At 41.1% G+C, this 14,621-nt stretch overlaps 2 protein-coding genes across 3 annotated transcripts; both read right to left on the reverse strand.

The window, feature by feature from the left end:
- Positions 1-2,045: 2,045 nt before the first annotated feature.
- On the reverse strand, positions 2,046-6,120 carry LOC4351029 (uncharacterized). Of its 2 annotated transcripts, XM_015760259.3 has the most exons (8): positions 5,932-6,120; positions 5,338-5,427; positions 4,608-4,724; positions 3,474-3,539; positions 3,055-3,200; positions 2,822-2,973; positions 2,538-2,742; positions 2,046-2,442 (listed from the first exon to the last, which is right to left on the reverse strand). In XM_015760259.3, the coding sequence occupies exons 1-8, from the start codon at positions 6,069-6,071 to the stop codon at positions 2,237-2,239; spliced, it is 1,122 nt and encodes a 373-aa protein (XP_015615745.1). In that variant the 5' UTR covers positions 6,072-6,120; the 3' UTR covers positions 2,046-2,236. The 2 variants fall into 2 exon arrangements, with proteins under 2 accessions (XP_015615745.1, XP_015615746.1); XM_015760260.3 differs by lacking the exon at positions 5,338-5,427.
- A 1,080-nt stretch (positions 6,121-7,200) lies between these two features.
- LOC112936941 (uncharacterized) lies at positions 7,201-13,751 on the reverse strand. The gene is made up of 8 exons (XM_066305918.1): positions 13,533-13,751; positions 13,029-13,187; positions 12,439-12,773; positions 12,279-12,318; positions 11,098-12,192; positions 10,467-10,758; positions 8,589-8,839; positions 7,201-7,578 (listed from the first exon to the last, which is right to left on the reverse strand). Exons 1-8 carry the CDS (start codon positions 13,749-13,751, stop codon positions 7,201-7,203), a joined length of 2,769 nt encoding a protein of 922 aa, XP_066162015.1.
- Positions 13,752-14,621: the final 870 nt, after the last annotated feature.

The following is a 14,621-nucleotide window of genomic DNA, read 5'->3' on the forward strand; positions in this document are numbered from 1 at the left end:
CACGGTGTCTGCCAAGGTTGAAGATAGCATTACCGTATCCGGCAAGGTCAGCGACTCGCCATATCAGAACGCCGTATTCGGCAAGGTTGATGATCCAACGGCGTCCCTGCCGATGACCACCACGCCGCCGCTGCTCTACCCTACCAGGTCGCCCTGTCACCGGCCACCGCTCAGGATGGCCTCTCCTAGGGGTGGCAATTTCCCCGTGGGGCCGTGGGACCCGCCGGGTGCTTAACCCGCGGGGAGTCGGGGTCAGGGCCCCGACAATGGGCCGGGGCAGGGGCGGGGGAGGACAGTCACCCGCAGGTGACCCGCAGAGCCCCGACGATATATATTAGACTCCTAGTATGTTGTAAGCCCAAAAGGCCCATCTAGCCTATTATATAAATCCAAACCTTAATTTCCCCACCCCACCCTATCCCCAATTACTCATCCCACCCTGCCACCATCTCCACCGGTGGCTAGGCGCGAGTGACGGTGTCGGTGGACAGGTACAGGCGACGGTGCCGGCGGTGGCGGCATCAGCAGCCACGCGTGAGCGACGGCGTCGGCAGTCACGCACAGCCATCCGAGGGCGGCGGCAGCGGTGGCGGCCAAGGACTAGAGGGGGGCAGTTGATCGTGCGTGGCCACGCGACAAGCCATGGATCAGCGCCCCCTCCACGTGGCGAGTGGGACCCACGTGGTGCCCCACATGCCATGGTCAACTCTTTTCCCTCCTCTACCTCTTCCCTCTGTCTGTGCAAGGCCTCGTGGCGGAGGGGAAAAGCAAGCGGCAGCATTCCAGCGAGTTCAGGTGGGGTGCGACAACCTGAGAGCTAGAGGGGACCACGGTGGACCTCGAGGTGGCAGCGAGCAGAAGTAGACGGCGCTCTGGTGTGTTTAGGTTGGGGCGCGGCGGCCTAGGAGCTTGAGGGGACCACTGTAGACCTCGAGGTGGAAACGTCTAGGCACAGGAAGGTGTAGGGCGGCGGCGCGCCGTGCAGTTTGGCAGTGGTGGAAGGTAGTGTTGGTGGCATTCCGATAGTGGAATCGCTGGGGAAAGAGAGCGAAAACGAAGTACTTTGCATAGAGAATCCATTTTTACCTTAAATTTCGGAGGATTGTCGATGTGTGTAACACATTTTGGAGCTCGGCAAGTGGCAGCCGGATTAGGGTTTTCCTCCGGAGACGGAGATTGAGTTGGTGGAGATGGGTGTGGATTGGTGAGAGTGGAAGGGGAAGAATAATGCGGTTTTTTTGCCTTCGGTCTTGAGTCTTCTAGTGAAAGGATGGAAGATATATGGTGGCGGGAAGTAGGAGGTGTTGCTGGTGTATTGGTCGCGGCGGTTGTTCGTGCACCACTCATGTGAGCATGTGGCATGCTCGAGCAGGCACCGGTGGGGCTTTACTTGGTGAGTGCCGGCACGGGCGCAACACGCATGAGGTGCGAGAGGGTTGAGGCTGGAGGCGGGGTGCGGGACAAGGCCAACGATGAGTTGATCGCGTAGGATGAATGGGACACATGCGAGTAGGATCCTGAGGACGATAAGGCACTTGAGTACCATTGCAGCGTTCCCATAGCAGGGCACTAACATGTGGGACCCAAGTAGGTCCTACTCACCACATCAGCCAAAACCGACCACTATACTGCCAAGAGACCCAAAAATGACATGGTATTGTAAGACTTGGAAGATGGGCTATACCTAGTATTTTGGTTTAGTAACGAATTTCAAACTACATATTGAGGGACCTAAAGTGAACTTATTCCATACAAGAAATGCATGCATTGTCTTGGATGGAGCCCAAAAGTTTCGACAAATAACATCATGAAGTTTTTCATCAATTGTTCTAAAAACCTATTGCATTGACCACACCGCACGCCACGCATGATGATCAGGAGATCGATGCATTAATCTTATATCATTTGCTTCGCCACGACAGTAATAAATTCTAGGTAAACAAATTAACATTAATTCCGAACATATAGGAAGTAACCGTGTAAATTTTGATACAGATCAAACCGATCGAGAAACATTACATAAATATGACAACCCACAACCACAATAAACATGAAGCTTTGTGTCGATCAATAACAGAGAGAAACATAAAGATACTAAAAATTCAATCCAGTGTTACATAATGCATTATAAAATAATACTTTAAGAGCACTAGAATCTAACCCTGTTCACAACCATAACATAGAGTCACAAGTTACAAGTTTTATGACCCATTAATTTCATCAAAACTAATAATCACTAAATTATATCATCGTCATCTGAATCATCCAAAACTCTATTTGGAAACTCATCATCAGACTCACTCAACCAGAAATAAGGACATGCTGTATCATCACCGATGTACATATAGGGAAACATTGTATCGTTGTCACCTCTATCAAATGCACCTATCACAGGATGTTTCAGGTCATCCATCCCTTGATTCTTGCATGCATTGCAATGACCTTACAAGAAAAAACAGAATATTTATAAAACCAGTGCAAAAGCTTTCATCAAGTTGTCAGTGATCAATATGTAACATAACTGAAAATTTTCATACCGTTTTCATTCGGCTCCAAGGGCCAGCAGAAATAAACTTTCTGTCTGAACATTGTTTTAACCTCAGCAAAATATAACTCCGATGTCCAATCAGTAGAACCTGGGGTCTTAGTCTTCACACTGAAGTTGAAGTGGTGAAAGATATGATTGTAGTTTTTCACATTGAGGCATTGATGACAAAGTTCATCCAATTTGTACTCAATGCCCTAAAACACCAAGTGTTAGTAATAGTTTTATCAATTATGAAATTCAAACTTAATTAAAAAAACACAAAACTGACCAGACCTTAAGATAATCCCTTTCCTCTACATATTTCTCGAATGCCGTCATAACTTCCTCGCCCATCCATTTATTTCCGTTCTGAACTACGTCCACGGAAGCTTCAGAAGTTGGTACTTGTACTGGGACTGATTGAGCTGGTGTTGTAAGCTCAAAAGCTAAAAGAGATGTCTGTTAGGTGGTGTTGCATACTCAAAAAGCTAAAACAAAAGTTTGTTTTTGTGCCAGCATTAATTCACCTTCACCATCATGGTGGTCATCCTCAGTTACTGGAAGCCCAGACAAAGTACGAGGATGAACAGAAAGAACATAATGAATCGCATCTTCAAAGCTGCTAAAGGTATGCGTCTTGCGGTATTCCTCAAGTTCACGTAGTTCATCTGACCTAAATAAAATCACCATATATAGTCACCAAAACACAGTTTGTTCAAATTATATCAAAGCAAACACTGACAAAATCTTGTTACTTTTTTGTTAACAAAACAAAATTTGGTGTGCAGTAGGCATACTACAGTAGACAACAGTGGTTTTGGTTTTAATATTATTCCTACTTAAATAATGAGTAATAGAATTAAAGCCACAAAAGTCTACAGAAAACAAAAACAGTCAAGCTCAACAACGACCAAACACAAGTGAAGCATTCTCAATAGATGCTTACAGTGATGGTGAAGCTTCCTTAAGTCTTGATGGCTCCACAGTTGTAGAATCATGCTCACTCGCAGTCCTAAGTCAGAACAACAATTATAGTCATGCAGTCAATCAATCATCTAATAAGAATAACAGAACAACAAGCATTGGAGTCTTAGGAAAACAACAGACAAACCAACAATGGGACAAAATAAATGATTATATAATAATCATGCAAAAAGAAGACAGGAGCCAGGAGATGCTGACATTGGTGATAAAGTTCTCAGAACAATTTAAACTCATAATTTCAGTTAACATGCATTCTAATCTTCTTGGAAAAAGAAATTACTCTATTAAAGATTAGAAGAAAAAGACTTGGTGAGATTTTTGTGTGTGATTTGGCAAGAATATGTGGAATGATTGATAGAAGCCATCTAGAAAATCACTTGAAAGTTTAAATATAATGAACAAAATCAGCATATTGCTCTCTCAAACGCATTTCATACCATCAAGCAAACCCTCAATTGGTAATGAGTGTTCACAAGACACATAAGCAGCCAATCCATCTAGGAACTTTCAAATGCTCCCTTTAGGAAATAAACACAGATGCAAAACAGGAGCTAACTCAGAAGCATGGAAATAGTGAAGAGTAGGCCCTGGATAACTGGGTTCACAATGGTGGCTTTTGGCAGCAAGGGGCAAGTTCAACACTACTAGATGTAGATGAAGTTTAAGTCCCAAAACGTTAGGTGGTGGCATAAGCAGCAAAAAAGTGGTCTTCCGTGGCGTAAATGTGGAGACGAAAAGACCCAATGTTAGGCAATTACAAAAGCAGAAGTAAAAGCATAGACACTGACTAGTAGAGATATAGCAATGCAAAAGCAACATCATTCTGGAAATTTAGGGTATCTAACCACCATGATCACCCTTGACTCAACTCCTCCAGCAGTCTGGTTAGTCAATTTGGATTACTTATTTAGATGTTCGACTACATTTAATAGGCTGGACACTTGGGCTACACCAAGATAGATCTATTTGGAACTACAAAAATTAGTTATATACTCATATGGATTATTTTTTCACTAAAATAACTCAGATTTCTAACCTTTGATATGTATTGAGATAACTAAAACAAAAAAAGGAAAACAATAATTGTGGAACTTACAGTAAGGTTGGTGGTTGTGTTCCTCCTCGTTCATGTCTAGGTTGCCTTTTACGCTCTGAATAGAGAACACTTTGACGAACATGAGTCTTACTTCCAGCTTCTGCATGCCTAGGTTTTCTGCGTGAAGTGTAAGATTTTGAGGTAAATTTACAAATGCACGCCCATATAGAGAAAGAAAGAGAAATTTGTGTTCTCTGTACATCCCTTTCCTAATAAGAAAGGATTAGTTTCACAGGGCCAACATAATTCTTTCTATTAACATAATAAGGTGAATGTGGCAAAAATGCAGCAGAAATACATCTTTTTATGCCACACATCAGCCAGGTCAGGAAGATACTCACTAGACTACTAAAAACTCCCCTAAAATGTAATCAAAAGCTCATAGCGCCCATAAACCGCCATTAGGCATGAATGCAACAGATAAAATTTGTCCAGTGAGAAATAAGTGTAGAGCGAAATTACCCTAAAAACTAACTTTTCCCCTCCCGTGGCAGGAGAGCATAGCAGAAGTATATATTGTAGTAGATCAATAGCCCGAAAAATTGATTGTTTTACAGAAATAAAATAACTTGAAAACCACCATCATACAGCAGGATTCATCTAATAGGTTTGACATATTAGCTCATTTCTCCCTCTTGTGCATGTGTCGGGTGGATTTCTAACCTTTGATTTGCTTTGAGACAACTAAAACGAAAAAAAGGGAAAAACAACAATAACAAGTGCAGCTTACTGGGAGGTTGATGGCTGTGCTCCTCTTAGTTGATGTCTAGATTGCCTTTTGTGCTCTTTGTAGAGAATACTTTGCTGAATAGCATATCTTCTGCAAAGATTGTAAGATTTTGAGGTAAAATTTTAATTATTAATGCACACACATATAGAGAAAGAGAGGTTGTGTTCTCTGTAAAGGATTACTTTTCACGGTGGCAACATAATGCGTGCTATCAGAGTATCAGTACATAATAAGGTGAAGAAGGCAAAAACACAAAAGAAATTCATTTTTTTATGGCCACGTATTACAACACCTTGCTAGCCAAGTGGAGTCAGAAAAACTCTCAGGGATCACAATTCGCCACTAGATACGAAAGCAACATACAGGAAATTTGTTCCACTAGATAGTTGTGCAGAGCAAAATATTGCCCTAAAAAACTACAGCTTTTCCCCTCCCCTGTGGCAGGCAGAAGGGCACAGCAGAAGTATGCTGTGGTCGATCAAGAGCCGCTAATATTACACAGAAATTGCCCCCCACCCCCCGCGCGCGTGTGTGTGAGCTTGTGTGGGAAGGGAACGAAGAAAGGGGGAAGGACAAAGGGAGGGAGGAGCTCACTTAGATTTTCTGGCAGCTGCTTGTAAGGGGGCCGCTTGTAAGAGGAGGAAATCAGGTCGCAGGGTTATCTTGGCCTCGCCAGGGAATTCAGCTGGTCCTCCGGTAGCAGGGTCGCCGCCGCCGCCCGCATCGCGGTCCATGGCGACGGCGACAGAGTTTGGGGAATTTTAGTTTTTTAGGGTTTGGCTCGTTGGACTTGGAGCCGTCTTGTTGCCTTTCACGTCTCCACAGCTAACTTAGCTTCATGTGCAAAATTCTTCTTTCTTTTTTTTTTCCAGAAGGATTTTTTGAGAAAAAAAAGAACTTAAGTTTCATATTAAGGGTTGGTTTGGTTTGTGGCCTAAATAGGCTTTACCAAATTTTTCCAATGCCAAATTTTAGCATAACTAATTTTGGTAAGGCAAAGTTGTGTTTGGATTGAAGCCAAAATAACCTAAGTTCACTATTGAAATGGCATATTTTCTTAGGCATGCCAAAATTTGGCTTCAAACCAAATAGACACTAAACACTATTGAAATTGTCAAATATTGATAAGTCTAATTTAGGCCTCAAACCAAACCAGCCCTAAGCTTCAAGTTTGACCAAGTTTATAAAAAAATAATATTTTCAACACAAAATAAATTTATTATAAAAATATATTTTATTATTAATTTAATAAAACTAATTTGGTAATGTAAATATTATTATATTTGTCTATAAACTTAAGTTAAACTTAAGGCAGTTTGACTTTAACCATAGTCAAAACATCTTATAACCTAAAACGATGGAAATATTAGTAAAAAATTATCAAGTTTAAATTAGATGAAAAATTCTAGTGCGTTGCACCGGGATAAGGTGGTACAACCGCTATTAGGAACGAGCAATGTGACCACTATTCATTATAATTGTACCTCTCTCCGCTTCTCCCCAGAATTTTTTTTTATCTCTTAAAATTGGTTGAGAATTTTTGATCCACTCGATCTCCTCTTTCAGTTATCCCGAAATAGGAACGAATTAACAAAATTGGGATAAAAAGGTCGGTAGGTCATAATTGGCAATTGAGATTAAATCTAGACTAGATATTTAAAGACGAAATGAAAGGGGAAATCGTGAGAAAAATGAGGAGTGGAGAATCGACACAAAAAAAAAACGAAATGACTTGTTCATGACAAAAAAAAAAAGATCATTTAGGAATGGTAAGAATCAACACAATTATATATTATGTAGTATTAATCTACCCCCACCCCAAAAAACCCCCAAAAAAAGGACTGATCGAACTGGCTGGCACACTCATATCTTCATCTGATATAGGTGGGTCAATGAACGTCTCAAAACTCTCCTAGTGCCATCAAATCCAAACCTCTTGCCTTCGCTGTTCTGGATGACGACATGTCGGCGCACGACGTTGTTGCTTGTGCCCTCGCCGCGGTCCATCATTCTCTTGCCGTGTCCAATGACCATCACTGCATGAGCAGCTGGAAGGTTGGACCTGGAGTGGACATATGGCTTGCTCTTATCATACCAGTAGACTTCTCCAGGCTTGAGATAGAAGTAGTTGTAGGACAAGCGGAAACAGCCGACCATGACATTTCCATCCTCAATAGATCTTAGATTTTCTGGCTCAGCGGCATCCACACGGTTGTGTGCCGAGATTCTGAACAGGGCCTCCTGTAAGAAGAAGAAATAATCAATGATTTTTGGTGAGCCTCCTCATACATGTAGCTGTAAACTTAATTTTGATATGAACAGGCAGTCACTTCATGAGATGCAATATTTTCCTCTCCCAAAATCAAAATATCAGACTTCAAAGGCCCGGTTTAAATCTATTTCAAAATTCAAAAATTCCTTTTTTAGAATCCTTCCCAAAAATTTCTCAAAAGATTCCCTCTGGAGCCAATATGTACCATATAGGTAGACAAGCCACCCCAGCATGTATCCCAGCTGCACGGCCTGACCTATTGTTAATTTTTCAAAGCACTGCCCATCACAAATAGCACCACTTTGAACAACTCAACTCCCAAGAAATGGATTTAAAATGCAACCAGTATTTGCACTACAGTAACACTGAGGTCATCTAGCACTTATAGTAGCTGGTGCGAAAGAAAAAAAGGGAGATCCAGATAGGTCTATATATATACTCCCTCCGTACTCGTAAAGGAAGTCGTTTAGGACAGCGACACGGTCTCCAAAACACAACTTTGACTTCTTTTTTCTATAAAAATATTTATTGAAAAGTGATATATGTATACTTTTATGAAAGTATTTTTCAAGACAAATCTATTCATATAATTTTTATATTTCCAAACTCAACAATTTTAGAGTTATTCATGATTTATATTCCCAAGGTTTGACTTAAACATTGTCATAAACGACTTCCTTTATGAGTATGGAGGGAATAGCTAGGAAGGCCTTGCAATTAGCCAGTGACGAAAGACCGAGAGGTCAACAAGAAAATGCATGAAGTCCATCTAGAGAGTAGAGAGAAAACCTGGATATGGTGCAAACAAACACACACGCTGCATATGATGACTACTTTCCAGAGGGTAGAGACTTATCATTACCAGATGATACATGCATGGAAATATTGGTATATGCTTTGCAAGCCATTAATTAAACCCATCCAGACGACCAGATCGATGAACAATGAGTCAGATTGATGCTAAAGTAACTAAAAGTACCTCAGAGTTGACTTCATTACTGCCGATAACACCATGAACTTTTAATATATCCAATGCAGATTCCAATCTGTGCTTGCCCCTCTTGTTTTTTTCCTCTGATCCAAATTCTGTAGATTCATGATGCTCATATTGACTCTTTAAATTATCCACAGATAGGTTCCACTGAAAATCCTGTGGAGGATCCAGGCATGCATACTGAAATTTATTTAATGATTCAAGAGCCCCCAAACTTGCTTGGAATGTGCAAGTATCTACATGTAAACAAGAAAATTTGGAACTTATTTATCTGGGATTGATTTAGCACATGGAAATAGCGTATTTAACAGATTAAATTATACATCATTGTAGTACCTGCAGCACCTTTTTGGTCTCGAAGACGTGCCAAAATGTATTTAGTGTTATGTGGTCTTCCTACCCATGTAAATTCATGAGCTGGCTACAAAAGTTGAGACCCATCTTTTTTTATCAAAATATAATGGAAACATAATAACAAATATACTGAAAGCAGCCATATATCTAGAATTATCCATAAAACAGGGGGTTTTTTTTATAACTTGAGGGGTTCCTACGATCTTTTCTTAAGAAATATAATTAGATTGTTTTGTCTGGACTGGTTTAGAAGCTTAGATAGTTGAGCACAATAAGCTCAAAAACTGACCAATTTTGCAAACGCACTTCCAAAGACACAGCTTTGGCCAGGGAGAAAGACAAAAACAAAAAAAGCATTGCCTGAAAGGGATGAAAGGCACTTAATTTACTAGTGATTCTAAACTATGGATGTGCTTCACCTTCAAAATTTCAAGATTGTGCTACATACATGGCTGTTGATCCTAATACAACAGTACTAATGTATTATTCAAGATGTTATATTTTCATAGAAACAACTCGGTTGTTTGGATTGGATCCTTTCCAGAATACCAAAGGACCAACATTCCTGCATGATTCCTGTCCAAATGGCTAGCATGTACCCCAAACTAGAGCCAAGTTCTATTAAATTTTTCAGCGACTGTTCATGACATTTGAAGTACAGCATTGACGCGTTTCTCCCCCTTTTCTCCATGAAAAATGCAGGAACACTTGCTGTTTCTATTTCCCATTTCATTTGAGAAAATTAGAAGTTACTGATATAAAAGGACTCTAGCATCATGGATAATTAAGAGAACATAGCATCATGTCTTTGATTTGGAAACTTACCAAATCTTTGTTTGGAGTTGTTGACTGAGTAGAAACAAGACCGTCCTGATCTGTTGTTTCTGACAGTGGCTCCATATCCATAGTTAGACTTTTGCTGTCCAATACCACAACACAATTTTGTTGCATAGAATGGTGAATTAGGCTTTTCCAAGTCCCAGGAATTTGCAATAAAATGTCAGCTTGACCTATGATCCATAGACAGTGTCTGGAGAAATAAACCATTCATTAGTACATACTTTTACTGGTAGTAAAAATCCAGAATCAAGTGCTGACCACGATTCCAGAGCATACCTTGATTTAGTAAGGGCCACATTAATTCTGTTATCCGTAGGAAGCTCAGATTTATCATCAAAAAGTGATGATAGAATGATCACATCATACCAATCTTCATGCATATTTTCTAGTGAATTGACTTCTAGATTGACTCTGTCATGGTTCTGATATTTTCTACCCAATTGAGTTATAATTGCATTGACTTGATTGCTACAGAAACAAACAATCCCCACATTGAGCCTTCCTGCGGCATTTGTTAGTCCTGTAATAGAATAACAAACTGCTGTATAAAATCTGTACACATATATATAAACATCTGGTTCATTTGCATTCTTTTTTAATAGAAGCTAGCATAAATGTTCTTTTTTCAATTAAAGAAAGTATTGTTTGAACAGAACAAATACAATATACCTTCACAGAGTTTCTGAAGCAAGAATAGAACTACTGCTGCCTCCATAGACTTTTTTCCCATGCAGCTGAAATCCTCCATATCAACAACGTCAAAGAATGTGTAAGCAGGGAACTGAAGGTTTATGGACTCGACACTCTGGCCATCCACGATCTTATCCTTGTAGAAATGTTCACTTGGGAATTGACGAATAAGAGGATGCATCATATATTGCTTGATGAGCTTATGCCTTGTAAATGATAAGTGCAGCAACCGTTGAAAAAGGCTTCTGGTACAGCCAGCCTCTTTGCAGCCCTGGCAATTCATGAAGGGATTCAAATGTGGAAAAGCAACCCATTTTCACTTGAAAAATTCAGAGTTGTATAAATGCTCGAAGTAAATAAGTAAGAACAAAATACCAGCACCACTACTCTAGTACATGTGCCAGCAAAGACAAAATGCCGAACAGTCCTTGCTTTATCAAATATATAGTCATTTGGATGAGGAAACATAACATTGCTTTGCATAACTCATACAAGTGAATATGCAAGAAGAGAGCATTACTTAATATAAATGTCTAGTTGCAACTACGATATCTATTCATTAAAGATAATATTGATTTGAACTACGATACTGTTTGAAGACAAGGTTTACCTCGGTTTTCACTATAGGTTGTAAATGTTGATGGTCTCCTAACAGCACAACGTGCCTTGGTGGAATGGACAGAGGAACTAACAAATCATTCTCCTTTATTTGCGCAGCCTTGTCAACTATCAAGACATCAACTTGGTCCATCTTCAGACTTTGTAGTCGAGCGAAACAACCAGGAGTAGAGATTATGATATGGGAGTGTCTAATGCAAAAATCCTCAAGATCACTCCAACCCTCTAGTTGAGGTAATTCGATTGAGCTTAGCACAGTTTCTGTCAACGCAAGGCAAGTTCTTCTTATTTGATCCAATGACTTTGCAGTGCAACAATCCTCGAAATCATAATCAACTGCAATTGTTATCCCAAATGCTCTTTTCACTGAATAATCACTTATCTCACTCTTTTGCATAAGATTTTCAAACTGTGACAAGGCAATCAGCAGATTATTTACATTCGTAACATCAAGATCAGATAATGATGTTGCCGAAAGACTCTTGATCAGGCAAGTTGAACACTTCCTCAGTTCCACAGCAGTATTTCCAAATTTCTTCTTAAAAGACATCAAAGAGAATTCAATTGGCTCACATTTGTTGCAGGTGAGATCTTCATCGTGATGCACGCATTTTTTGCGACAGTACATATCCAATCCCAAAAGGGCAGCCATCTCCTTCACCCAAGCTTTCCATACAAACAGGGCAACATAAAGCTCTGATGCTCTATTTGCTAAAGTGGTTTCAGAGATTATATTGCACATATCCTTGTCAAGTAAATTATTGAGAACAAGAGCTTTCCCAATATTGAAGGAGGGGTAATTTTCTTGTAAACTCTTAAGAAATATATGAATATCTCTTTTCAATGGAACACATACTAATATTCTTAATCTCAAATTCAGCATACAAATAGCTAAACCAGCAGCTAATCGGGTCTTTCCCGTACCTGGAGGCCCCCATACAAGATCAACTGAATGGTTGTGGTGACAACCTGCTTTCGACATAATGCATGTCATTGCACATTGCTGCTCTTCGTTGTATTTGTCGAGATAACTGGAATCTTCAATTCCAAATGCACATAACTCAGCACATGCGCATGTTTTTTTGCACTGCAAACAAAAATTTCAAAAATATATCAGTGTTAAAGCAAACAACAATGATACTTCAGGAAGAGAACAATTTACTATCTTTTTACCTTCTCATTGCGTCTTATAATGGAATTGATAATACCACATCTGCCAGATGACATTGTGACCATTGCCTTTGATATGTTCAAATTATCCACAATGTTAGTAAGAAAACAAATATATCTGATTGATTCTAAATCAGTTTTTTTCTGATTTTCTGAAACTAACATCTTGAAGCTTCTTTGAAACTGATTATCACAGCCAACATCTGTGGCAATACCAAAACAACCTGATAACTGACCCCTTAATGGTTGACTACTGAGAAAAAACAGATCCCCATCTTTCACAACATGCTGACAGTTATCAATTCCATAAAGATCAATATCAATGTAATAGATGGAAGGTGGCCCAGCAAACGACACAACAAAATCACGAAAGCATTGAGTAGTCTCAACTTTCAACAAGCTAGACTTGATGGTTATACGAACTTCTTCCCTTAGCAGATTTGAGTGTACATCCAAATAATGCTGAAGCCCTTTAAACTTGGTTGGTACTTTCTGAACCTAATTCACAGAGACATTTCAAGCTTAAGCAACACAAACATTTACGTTTACATGAGGAACTAAATAACAAGGATTAAGTTAATTGATCAATTGTTGCCATTTAAGAAATGTACAGGGAGCAAACAAAAAAGATTAAGATGAGCTAGCCACGTTTGTGTTATTCAACAGGAAATGTGCAAAGTAAGGTACAATACATGAGCTAAATTCCAATGATAGAAAAGATCTCTCATTCAAAATACATAGGTAAATGTGTACCTCATTATCCAATAATATATCCTGGATTGTCCATGACAAAACAGTTTTTGATAAACCTCCATCAGCGTCATCTCGACTACTGTCGTCAATGTCAACCCCAGTTGCCTTGTTACGCCACCGAGCATCTCCAAAAGCAGGACCTTTCTCCTCTATGTCCAGCTGCAATGCAATATCCCTCATTCAGTGCCTCAAAATCAAGCTCCCAAAATCAGCGGAATAAAAGTTCACCTTGGTGGTCGTCGCGGCGCGTGGCGAGCTCTGCGCCGTCGCCGTCTGCCCCGTCGCTGACCCACCCGGCGCGCTCTGCGCCGTCGAAGGCACCGGGCCCACCGTCCTCACTCCTGGACCTCGTGGCGAGCCCTGCGGCACAGTCTCCGCCGTCGCTGGTGCGCGCGGCGCGCCCTGCACCGACGTCGCTGCCGCTGGTGGCGCGCCCTCCCTCTGCGCTGTCGCCGCCCCGCCTGGCGCGCTTCCTCCTCCTCCCGAGACGGGCCCTCCTCCTACTCCGCCTTGGCCACCCGCCGCGGTCGGCGGCGGCGGCGACGCGGCGCGTGATGCTGGGCTCCCACCATCGGCGCCGCCGCCACCGGCCGCTTCTCCGGCGACGACGTGGCTCCGCGCCCCCCCGTCCGCGTCGTCTGCGTCCACGACGACGGAGGGCTCCTCGTCCCGCGCCGCGGCACCCACTTGCGTTTTCCCCTTCCGCCGCCGTTTCGGGCCCATCCCGGACCGTCCGCGGCGGGCGACGGCGCAGCGGCCGCCGGGACCTCTGCTGCTTGGCGGCGAGGGTGCGGACGACGACGACCTAGCTCGTGGGAGGAGGCGGCCGCAGCCAAGCGCAGCTTGAGAGAAGGACTCGAGAAATGCGGAGCAGCGAGCGAGCTCACGTGCTCTCCTCTCCGACATACTTATGTTTTGTTTTGCACCCCCTAAACAAAGCACTAATTAATCATCCAACTAATAAAGCAAAAGCTTATTTGTACACACGACCATATTTTCTTCTCCATTAGAAAACACTAATTGCTTGATCTCCAAGCCTAAGGCCTCATTCAGGATGGACAAGTTTTTTAGGAAATGAATTGTTTTCCAGTGAAAAATCAATTTATTATCGTGTCAAATTAATTCTTGTGTTCCAAACATAATCCTAAATACATGGTTAGTTTGCTTTCTTCTAGAGCCAAAACATTGTCTGTGCAAAAAAAAAATGAAGACCAAAGAACAGTTTAATTGTCAAAATTAATTTTAAATATAATTCCCTATGCATTTTCCATACCAACTCAAATGCCGCGCAAATTGTTTTGCGAAATTTCATTACAATAAAATCACTTCCGCTGTAGAATTGTCCAGAACGTAGAACTTCCCCCCATTCTAATGTAATTTAATTCATTTCTGTAAAAATAAAAAAAAATTGCAATACAAAAGGAAATTTTTGTATGAGTTTCCATGAAAACAATATATTCACAGTGACAGATCACACCGTCTACTTGATTGCTTATTAGCCACAACCAAAATTTAAATTTTGGACTTACATTTAGGTTATTTTGGGGGTGTTTTCTTGCAGTCTATTTTCCGGATTTAACTTTTAAACTATTA

The sequence above is a fragment of the Oryza sativa genome, chromosome 11 (assembly GCF_034140825.1).
Source record: "Oryza sativa Japonica Group chromosome 11, ASM3414082v1".
NCBI lineage: Eukaryota > Viridiplantae > Streptophyta > Magnoliopsida > Poales > Poaceae > Oryza > Oryza sativa.